Source organism: Staurois parvus, unplaced genomic scaffold (assembly GCF_062004578.1).
Source record: "Staurois parvus isolate SC_StPar_1 unplaced genomic scaffold, SC_StPar_1.0 ptg000354l, whole genome shotgun sequence".
Classification (NCBI taxonomy): Eukaryota; Metazoa; Chordata; class Amphibia; order Anura; family Ranidae; genus Staurois; species Staurois parvus.
The window spans coordinates 7,496,219-7,508,239 of record NW_028318150.1 but is presented as its reverse complement, the minus strand read 5'-3'; the positions used below and the strand labels follow the sequence as shown (position 1 = coordinate 7,508,239).

General features: G+C 36.7%; 1 protein-coding gene across 1 annotated transcript in view; it reads left to right on the top strand.

The window, feature by feature from the left end:
- Positions 1-11,539, top strand: part of LOC149456626 (tyrosine-protein kinase Fer-like) — a gene marked incomplete at its 5' end in the record, with an annotated part of 188,293 nt that extends 176,754 nt beyond the window's left edge. The window contains one exon of the mRNA XM_089684752.1: positions 1,716-11,539. Within this exon, the coding sequence (XP_089540878.1) occupies positions 1,716-1,858 (143 nt within the window). The remainder of the gene's footprint in view (positions 1-1,715) is intronic.
- Between the last annotated feature and the right edge of the window lie 482 nt (positions 11,540-12,021).

Here is a 12,021-nt window from a genome sequence, read left to right as displayed (position 1 = left end):
GATAGTCAAAGACTACGACAAACTACAAAAATGGTAGGAGACTTCAGACTTGTTATAGGAGTTGTTGGAGAATAGGAATATGTTTCAGAAGACAGTTGTAGACTGTAGATACTTTACATTATACTGCTGGAGATCATTGCTATTACAGTGGAATGCTTCCACATTTGTGCTCCCCACAGCTCTCTAAATTTACTTGTGCAACATTTAATATTTATTTTCGAGATCAATCATAAAAGATCATAGTAAAAGAAAACCTAGAAAGAAAAAATGGATAGGATAGAAAAAAGTATATAAGATGGTGCCAAACAAATAAACCAATTTAACTAATGGAAGTCAATCTAAATAGTAATTTTCCTTCACTGACTTGGATAATCACCAAACATAGACTATCTGCTTGGGTTCCAAGGGCCATCAAAGTAAGTGTCAAAGGGACACAGGTTGGGCACCAGGGCTAGAAGAATTGTAGAGAAATTAATTTTCAAAATTCACAATGCAGATGTTGAAGTCTCAGCTATTTTTTACGAGAACAGAACTTGGTAACCTGTCAGCCTTCTAATGCCAAGCCATTAGCAACTGTTTCTAAACTTTTAGAAACTGACTGAAACCCAACTTCAGAGTCTTTGATGTGATCTTTGAGAATGAATAACTTTAAGGGCTCATGCACATTGTAAGTTTAAAAACATTTTTTTCCTCCTACAAGCGTTTGCAGCATCACAAATGCGGTAAAAAGCTGTTTTGCATAGGTGTTAATGCATTCTACTGTCCAGAATTCTAGCTATTAGAATGTATTAATGTGGGAACTCATATTATGCGTGTTAACGTGCTTTTGAGCATTTTTATATACTCAAAAGCTCATCTCCTGAATGTACAAGTAATGCTTTTTTTCTGCCTGTCCCCTGCCACTAAACTCCTGAAAATACCTATAGTGTGCATGGACACATAGGCTAACATGGGGGTTTACAGGCAGAGAAAAAAAAAAAAAGTTCAAACACTTGAAGAAGCAGAGTGTGCATGGGGCCTAAAAGCAAATAGAGAGGTCAGTGATGGCTTGTTTACTACTTATTAAGAATAAGTAATTAATGTAACACCAATAGTCAGGGACAGGTGCACTTTAAACATTCACAGAGCTTATATGAAGAAAATTAAAAGTAGGTTATAATTTTTGGTAAACAGGGATCAAACAAACGCTGTCCATTTTGTTTTGAATAAAGGATGATCAAAGCATTGTGTTGGGTAACCATGCTCTTGCCTCATTTTGATCAATCAGATTCAGTGTCTCCCTGCACCATTGGTATGCAATTAAGTAGTTTGTTTGCTAAAGAGTAAGAAATTTGATAACAGGCTACTGAAAGTCCTGTGCTTTGGTTTTAAAAATGATAGTGTAAGGGGGGATAGGATTATGCAAGTTAGACCTGCAGTGAGAGATGCTTGCAGAGAAGCTCCTCCGTAAGAATTCCTTCTCTGCTGTGGTTTAGTTTTCAACAGAGGTTGTATGTGCTACAGGATATAACTACTATTGTAATGTATTCCAGTAGCTGTATCAAAGGTAAGAGGTCCAGAGTTATACAAATTTAGGTACTTGCCTTGATCTTCAGTACAAGGGTATCTCAGATTTCAGAATGCCAAATTCACTGATAAAAGCTGATCCTTGTTTGTAGACTGATTTATTTTCTGTTTATTTAATTCTTAAAATGCTTTTGGTATGTGCTTTTTAGGTTATCGAATGTCAGCGCCACAGAAGTGTCCAGAGGAAGTGTTCAAAATAATGCAGCGATGCTGGGATTACAAGCCAGAGAATCGGCCAAAGTTCATTGAGGTGCAAAAAGAGCTGGCTGCTGTCAAAAAGAAAATAACATAGTACCCAACCCACTGATGGACACTTATTTTGAAACATAGTAGTTCTGTTTGCCCAATTTGATAAACACACTGCATTTACCAAATACTGCAATCATTCTCATGTTTAGCCAATCTGCATGTGCCTTTTTACTAAAATTCATAAAATTCACACCCTGCTGTAGAGTAGTCCAAGGCCTTCTTCCTGTCTTTAATGTTGTACATTGATAGAAACCCTTTCTGAAATTGACTTGATTCCGTAATTCTCTTTACATCTCTAGGTTTTACGTAAGAGAGTTAACCTGGTCATACATGAAGAGACTGGTGTTTGAAAAATCAACTTGTTGCCTAAAACTATTCATAGGCTGCCTTATGCTCTGTGTAGTTTCCATGAAGAATTAAAAGAGAAATCTAGTGCTGCAGATGATTTTGTGGTAGTCATGCAAGAGTCCCACATTGTCTGGTTAGCTGAAATGTGTGCAGAAAAAACATTGGAGACCTGCATCAAACTCGAAAGGTTTAAAAGACTCTAAAATTTCAGTCCATCCCCCCTGCTCTCTTTAACAAAGATTAAACCAGTTTTGAACATCACTTCCCAAGTCGAGATTGCCTGATATGTCCTTAATGGTGCATTATGATGTAAATTGAATACTATGTTCTTCTGATTGTTTTTGTCATCCAATGCTCCAAACTCTCACAACAGCTCTTGTGCCCTCTGTATATGTCCCATCAGCTCTTCTTAAAATGTTTACAGCACTTCACCTTTTTTGTACTGAAGTATTGCTTGCAACATTTGCCACTTACACAGTCCTGGAGCATTCAATGTGTTTAGCTCCTGAAACACATTGGTTTGATGAATGGATTCAGTAAAGAAAAAATATTGGAAGCACTTTTGTCGCTTTTCTTCAATCTTTACATCATATTCCTAAAATCCTTTTTTTTCCCCCCAGTATTTCAAAATTAAGAGATTTCTACCTAATCATAATTTTCCACCAAGTAAGTCTTTTTAGACACATGACGAAATCAAATCTTTTAGTGAACCAATTGCCACACCATCTTTCATTTTTTTATTTTATAGTTGAATAACTGGAGCATTTGGTTTTAAGATCATGATGGTAACATAATCGAAACATAACCAATATTTAACAAAAAGTTAGTTGAACGAATTTTGGATTCCTTAGACATCACCTTTAGAGGAAAACCATGTGCTATATTTTCTAGGCACGCCAATGATACACATAAGTATGTGTTTTAGGCATTAAGTTGATTTCTTTCAGTTGGATATTTATTTTCTGTGTAACAGAAATATTGGGCCCATATGTATAATCTGAACTAAGAATAAGAACTTTGGTAAAGCATTCCATGTTCTTTAAGAACTGCACAAAATCATTTAATGCAGGCATACTGATGAATACATTCAGAGCTTGCTCACACCATGTTCACTGAGAGTCACATTTTTCTGCACACCGCCACACATGCATGATGTAAACAGGGCTCATAAAAAAACTATTTTCTTTGTGTCATTTTCATAATATACATGTGCAGTAGTGGGGAGAAAAACTTAGTCCAAGGGAAATTGTGTGAACAAGCACACAATAGATTTACCTTGGACCAAATATATCTCTCAAAAGTCTGTTCTTATGCTTATTCTCAGTGGTATAAAACCCAAAACCAGAAAAACTATTGTGCACTAAACAAACTAAATTTTAAAAATGAATTAGGAGACTGCTGCAACCTTCCACCTATCTCCTCATCAGATGTGACCAAATTATGGAAAAATATTAAAGTGCGCTGTCCCTTTAAATATTAATGCTAACAATTAATCCATATAAATCAATTCATGAGAGTACTTTTCCAATACAGTGCTGAATAAATATAAATACATAGGTGAATAAATATCGTATTTGTGAAAAATCAGTGAATAAATATTATTAAAAAATCAGATTAACATTTCAAAGATAAAGAAAGTCCAAAACGGGTGCAAATGTATAATCCACCACACTCTTCCAGTCTTGTGCGCAATTCATAAGAAAATAACACCACCAAGGAAGGGATTATGCCACAAGGCCACTCCACCACAAAGAGTTAATAGGCTCCTTATCGGGCCATTAGATCTCCCACAGATATCACAGAAGGCCTTGCTGCCCTGCAGTCGCATAAACTCCACTGCCAGAAATGGCAATGCACTGCTCTCCCAAATGAGTTTACGCCAAAGAAGGTATTTAAAATACAAAGGATTCCATACTAGTGTAGTATTTAACTGCTTCATGCTCAGTCTGTTGTACAATGACGGCCAGGCGAGACCTCTCTTGTTCTGGGAGGCCATCACATGACAATGGCAATTGGCAGTGAGCTATGTCCCTCGGATACAGCACATCACCAATCATGGTGAAAAGCCAATGACATTGGCTCTTTACCATGTGATCAGCTATGTCCAATCACAGCTGATCACATGTAAACAAATGCCGAACTGTCTGAGGAATGGAAAGATAATAACCGGCTTTCCTGTGACGGGACATTTACATTGATAATCAGGGCAGTGATCATCTGTGCCCTGATCATCAGTGCAGCCCCATCATTGCAGCATATTCGTGCTGCCTCATCAGTGCAGCCTCATCAACGCACATCAGTGAAGAAGAAAAATTACTTATTTGCAAAATGTTATAACAGAAGACAGAGGGGTTTTTTTCAAACTTTTAAGTCTTTCTTTCGTTCAGCAAAAAATAAAAAAACAGGTGATTAAATACCACCAAAAAGAAAGCACTATCTTTCTAAAAACTTTCATTTTGGTTCAGCTTTGCATGGCCATGCAATTGTCATTCAAAGTGTGACAGCATTGAAAGCTGAAAATTGGCCTGGGCAGGAAGGGGGTGAAAGTGCCTGGTATTGAAGTGGTTAAGCAGCAAATTTTGTAAAATTGCACTTACAAGAAGCATGGGTACAAACAGCATGCAACACAGCAGACAAGCACCATTGGAAGAGTACTCTCATGAATTGATTATTTATATGGATCAATTGTGAGCATTCATTTTTTACAGATACAGTGCACTTTTTTTTTATTATTATTTTCAATGTTTGCTGTTTTGGCTGATGTCAGTTTCTTGTGCAACCCTGAAAAAATAAAAAAAATTGTTATGAAGGTTATAATGTATGAAATACAATATGGTGTTTTAATGTATTATAAAGGGCTGAAAACAGGTCAGCTATTGTGCTTAACTGATGGCAATGTGTTTATGGGCAGTTTGAGTAGTTGCTTCTGCACACTGGCATAACATCCTCTATTCAGATATGTGATCTTTAGTCAGCTTTGCCCTGTTGTGAGAATTTCAGAAATCTCTGAGCACAAAAATTATTTTTCCTAAGTTAGAGTAACTTCATTTTTGCTGAGAAAAAAAAACATTCCCCTCTGGGTGGTCTATGCACTTTGTTACTTTTCGTTATTCTGAAGAAATGTCTGTTTTGTCTGTTCATGTACAGAGTGAATCTGTATGGGATAGGTTTTATTATTGTCACTCACTGAACTTGCAGGAACTAACGAGGTCATTGGCAACGTCTGCACCCCTTTTGACCTGATTTCGCTTTGAGACTATCTCACCAAAAATGGCTTTTTGTTGCAGGGGATTCCAAAATCTGACTTGTACCTTAGTGGAGACTTCTAAGAAAATCAGTAGGCCAATCATTCAAGCAGAATACATTTTCAGGGGGTGTTTTGTTCACTAGCTGTATACAGAACACCTCCAGGTAGCCATGTTGCATTTTACAGAAAATGACAGTGCTGCAGATTGAAAAGGAAAGGTAATTTTTAATAAATTAAATTGCTATATGACTAGAGTCACAATTGTATTTACTATATTGTTTTTTTATTTGCTCCATTTTTTTTCTCGTGAAAGTGGAGTTGCCCTTTAAGTACAGAAGTTTAAAAGCTGGGTTAACTGTATAAGCTGAGCACTTGAGGCTGTATGCATACCTCTTCTATAAAACTGTATTCAGCAGTTATGGGACCACTCTAATGGGCCTAATAACGATAAAAACTGTAGAGAGTTTAACAAAATGACCCATAGTTGCCATTGTCTCGAATTTTCAAGGAGGCCAGCTTTAAGTTGTACCTGTAAACATTCCACATGTTCAGTATAGCCCATATAATTTTCTAATAGATTAGATCCTTGTCCACTAGGATATTTTATTTGGTTACCATTACCTAATATAATTGCTCTATTTTTATACAGCATCTTTACTGCCAGTGTGAACAGAGTCGGTAGCCGCATGTTACATTAAGTCTTATGTGCTAGAAAGAAAGTTCTTGTTGCCTATAGTAACCAGTCCTCTCCCAGCTATCATTACTGCAGTTAAAACTGAAACAAGTATTTTGTTGCTATGAGCATCAAAAATGTTTTTATTAACACATTTCTTGTATTAGTCCAAATGTCTGCAGCTTAAATTATTTTCAGGTAAAGTGCTCATGTGCTCTGAGTATTCTGGATTCTTAACAGGCAGTAAAAGAGCTTTAAAAACACGCTATCACTCTCCTCTCTAGCTCTGAGGTCCATAAAAATGACAACCAAGACGCAGGGGCGGACTGACAACTCATGGGGACCCCAGGCAATAGGGATCATGGGGCCCCTGTGTCCTTGCCCAAACTCAAAAAAGCCTATGAAAAAGGTATCAGGGGCATCTCATGGGGCCCCCTACTGACCCCGGGCCCTCGGGCAGTGCATAAAAACATTCACTAAATAAATTATTTCAGTGCCTGTGTTGTGAAATTTGAAAACAAATTTCTCCACAATGCCAGTGCATACATAAGGGATTGAGGGCTTGTTTTAAAGTGGTTTTACTACTTGTTCATAATATGCAAATAATTCAGTGTGCATGGTCTAGAAACCAGTTAAAGTTTTTTAAAATGCTTTATTTATAGCGACATGAAATACATCAAATACAAAAGTGAGCCCAATAGAATCGCCACAATAATTCCAAAATCAGCAGACAATATGCAACGCTGATTAAATTTTATCTAGGAATTTATCCTATCATACCTTGAACCTCACCCTAAATGAGCTCTTTTCCTGTTTACTGATTGACAAGTTGAGTGAGATGAGCACATCATGCAGCACCATTGCCCCTGCTCAACTCACACTGGAGGGCTTAGAAAGCTGCTACAGAGCCAAAAGAGTGCTCGATCACATAGCTTTGATGTGATTTCTCAAACAGCAGTCATTTAGTTAATGTTCCCACAAGGAATGGCCTTTGTAGCGGCAGACAGAGACTGCAGTGTGAGGCAGATTTGGACAGCAAAGTTAAAAGCGTATATCTAATTCAGACTGCAACCAGGGATGGATCTAAGGCTACTAACAGTGAAGATAATAAAAATTGATCACTGTGAACTAATTTACCTGATTTTTAAATACCATTATTTGCTTTTTGCAAAGCTGCATTCTGATGTAGGGAATCTGAAAAATGCATGTTAATAGTAAAATAATTTGGAGTGGTACACCATCCAAAATGGGGTCTCAGGGATAGGAAGGTAGTCAACAGTGAAAGCCTTACAGAGGTTCAAACCATTCACTACTCTGCCCAAACCTTTAAAGCAAAGTTTTGACTGGTCTTATTTATGCTCACTTGCGGTTTCTTTTACTGCTTGCCAACTGTAGCGTCACATGCACACTGAAGACAGCAACCTACAACCACATGCTGTAAGACCAGAAATATTGTTTTCCCCACTATATGCTATATCCAGGGACAAAGAAATCCATTTGTAAACAAGCTGATCTCTTGTATATTCATGACTGAATTTAAATTTTTCCTGGAACTAATTTCTGTTTTCAGGACCATTCTACTATCCCTTTAGGTTAGGGATATAGATGTATAGAGGTTTTTTTTTTACATTGACATTGTTGCTGAAGCCTTTAATAAAATCTAAATCTTTTAAAAGAGGGCAGGAATGTAGAAAATTTAAACTTCCCAAATAAATATTTTAAGACAAGTTTATAGGCAGTGGAATAGTATATCATTTGCATAATCCTCTTGGAAATAACGAAGTGTAAACATTTCCCATGTTGCCAAATGCTTATTATGTTATCCTTTGTATTTATATTGCATTGAGGTGGATAATTCTAGTTTACAAAGTTACTGTATTTGTGTGGCATTAGTAACATATTTACCTTTTATAATGCAATTTTGCATGTAAACATATAATGATCATTTTAGCACATTTTTTTTTTTACTTTGAAAAGCAAACCACTAAGATTTAACACATTTAGACATTACACATTTGTTAGTCGAGCATGCGTGGACTGTGAATTGAGGCACCTTACTGTTCTTTGTATTGTTCCATAAGATCAAGAAGTCTGTTGTCCAAAAATATCCAAATATCCAGCCAAACTGACTTTTCACCTGAAAATTTTCCCCAATTATAATATACCACTGTTGATCTAGATATGAAATTTATGATATTCGCAACAAAGTCCCATTATTTCATATGCTGGTTGCGGCACGAAAAGTTTCTGAAAGTAAACCGGCTGAGATGTCTTTCTGGACTTTCCTACTGGGTAGGATGTCTATTGTGATTTGAACGTGTCAGCCCAATATCACAACTTTAACATATTGTACATTCTGCTAACCTACAGAATTGTTTTAAATACTTCTGTCAATTCTTTTTAAAGCTCTTACATCTAACTATGGATTCTAGGTATATTGGCTCTCCATGAAGCACCTTACTGTTGTGGTATATTTTCCAAAATGTGCGCTATATGCATTTTGCCCATGTAATAATGTTAGCCACATATAATACACGCTGATCTTTTATTCTCTTGTAGTTCAAGAGTTTACTTGTTTGGAGATGAGTTAAACAGATTGTTCAGGTAAGCTGTTGCACTGCATTAGAGGTAATTCATTTGCTTGGTAAAAGGTGTTCTTAGATGCCACCCCTGACATTGCCAAAATGCTACATATAGGGGGATATTTACTAAAACTGGAGAGTGCAAAATCTGCTGCAGCTCTGAATAGAAACCAATCGGCTTCCAGGTTTTATTGTCAAAGCTCAATTGAACAAGCTGGAAGTAGAAGCTGATTGGCTACCGTGCACTGCTGCACAAGATTCTGAGTCATCCAATTTTAGTAAATCCCCCCCCCCCCCCATAATGTTCTGTGTAAGTAATATAGAAAACCATCAGACAAATTTGACTACGGGAGATGATCAGAGATTGAAAGCAGGAGTGGTTGTAGATTGAGGACATTGCCGCAGGAGGCAGTCAAAGGCTGAGTTTGTGGTACATGAGACTACTTGAGGTTACTGCCATTACAACTACTTTGCAGATCAGTGCTTCCTATTTCCTGGGGCCAAATGTGATTTTTGGCTTGGCAAAGTCAGAGAACTAAATGCAGAGAAGAAGAGAAAAGTGAACAATTCAGAAGAAGTGGAAAGTGTAAAAGAACTAAACCTTTAGCCAGTGGTGATCAGTTTTAAAATTTTAGAGGGTTTCAAGTGGGACGCCAATACTTCCACAGAACCACTCAATGGCACTGTGTTTTATGTGTGTTGAGGTGAATGGCATCATATTAGGCATCGCATTAAAAATAAACAGTCTATAAGGCACCTTAATTCTGAGCATGCTGCATTTTTGTGGAGCACAACAATGCACACAGAGGAAAACGTGAAACTATAATAAGTCCCATTGTCAGTTGCAATATTAACTCCCAGCATTGGTGTTGGTGGCCACAATAATAACACTCAGCATTGTTGTTAGTTGCAGTAATAGTAACACCCTGCTTTGGTGTCAGTAGCCTCAGTAATAACCTATAGCATTGGTGTCAGTGGCTGCAGTAACACCCCCCCCCCCCCAGTATTGGTATCAGTGGCTGCAATGATATCCCCCAGTGTTGTCAGTAGGTGCAATATTAACACTCCAGTCAATGGCCACAATAATAACTCCCCACACTGGTGTCAGTTAATGCAATAATAGCCCTTAGCATTGATGGCAGTAATTATAACCCCCAACCTTGGTGTGAGTGCCTTGGTGGTCAGTGTAGCACCATTAAACCCTTCTGATATGTTAGTTGCAGTATTTTGTAACCCTCCCTCCACATTGATGATCAGTGGTAGTTTTATTTGGCCCTCTTTCCCCCTCATTGGTGATCAGTGACTGTAATATTTAACCCCCCAAATGCTGGTTGCCAGTGGTTATTTGTATGATCACACACTCCTGCATTGCTCTCTCCCACACCCGTCTGGGATTGTATCTGTACTTTGACAGTACCTGCTTTGTTTCAGTGTTGAGTTATGGAATGCAGAGAAGCAGTCCGTGTGTTGGGCACCAGGATTTAGGTAGTTAAAGCTACATTTTTTTTTTTTTTCCTTTTGGGAAAAAAAAGTGGGTTTGAACCGTATGAATCAAAGCTTAACTGCATAAGCAGTCATCTCAGTATTATGTGGTTTTTCCTAACCTCTTTTAACTGTCATTTGCTAGACAGCTGAATCTGCAAGAATATGTGGAGAAAATGATAAATATAAGCATATGAAACCGAAGAATTTATATACTGTACACTATAATTAGAAGTATAAACAACAGACAATATAATTGCCAGGATACACTATAGTGATTTTTTTGAGTTCGCACCTAGACAGACAACACTGAGTGGTGGCTTCTGAGGCCAGAGTGTTGCACAACAAGTACCTTAGGGCCTCTGTTTTGTCTGCAGGGCATAGTTGGTTCATCTCCACAGATTGTGAAATCAGATGCGTTTTACCATCTGCAGTTAAGGCAGTATTAGATCTAATTTAATGTACAAGCAAATGCCCTCCTCTCAGTTAACTAACATTAACTTTTAAAATGACTCTGCTTGTTATCATTTACATTTTGTCTATTATTTAAAACTGCTTAAAAAGACAAATATAAGTAAATATGGGCTTTCCCACTCCCAATATGTTTAGTTGTATCTATGTAGCATTTAATAAACTCTCAAAACTATCATCTGTAAACTGTTACATACTTTTTTAATCATTTTAGTGCAATTTAAATACGTTTTTAATTTTTTTTTTAATTTTCACTTTAAAAATGTTATAAATATCTACATTTGATATTATCAATTGAGTGAAACATTGTCACCAGAATGATTGTCCTAACAATAAAAATATTCTGTATCATATATTTAAGTACTTTTAAAATTTCTACTGCACACTACTAGACTTTTTTTTTTTTTTTTAAATAAAAGCACAGCCATGTTGGTATTTTGTATCATTATATATATATATATATATATGTTCTGTTTATAAAATTTATCTTTTATTGTATTTCTTTTTAGGCAGAGTTATAACTGTTATAATAGTAGAAGATGTAATATAATAAAATCTACAGTGAAACCATAAAGTAATAACTATTGGACCAGCAAACTCCAAGTAAAAAAAAAAAAAAAATCTTAAATGATTTTTCTGTGCTGTTTACTATGTTTTTACTACTTGTGACATTTATGGACTAAACTGTCAACTGCCATTTGTTTTAGTTTTTTTGCTAACATTTTATGATAAAATAATGTATGGATTTTGGATTTGACAATATGTTTAGATATAAAAGTTTAATGTTTTATTTTTTGTTTTAGTATTAAACTAAAATTATTGTAAGCAAAACAAAATGATAGTTGACATGTTCAACCCTGTCTTTGTAAATCATTTGGTCTGTTCAAGAAAAATAAATCTTTTGAGTCCATTTTTTCTGAATGATGCATCATCTTGTTTCTTACATGCGAAATACATGTATTGCATATTGTAAGCACACAAATGCAAGTGCAAATGTTAATTGTTACTGAAATATGTCATAGACTTTAATCTACGAACAAGGAAAAGTTGCTTTAAGAAAATTCTTTAAAGTGGTTGTAAAAGCTGAAGGTTTTTTACTTTCATGCATTCTATTCATGCTTTTAAAAAAACTTCAGTGTACAGCGCCCCTAATATCTGAGCCCCATCTCGATCCAGTGCTGTGCATGGGAGCTTTGGGTCTCCTGGGTCTTTTCCTCCTCACTGACTGAGACACAGCCAGTGAGGAAGGGAACAGGTATGTGGGGCCAGGCCGTCTCATAGACACACAGAGGCAGCTTGGGAAGGAGTACACACAAGTGCCCTCAGCAAGCAGGAGACAGGAGGGCTCGGAGGGACCCGAAAAGAGGAGAATAAAGGCTGCTCTGTGCAAAACCATTGCACAG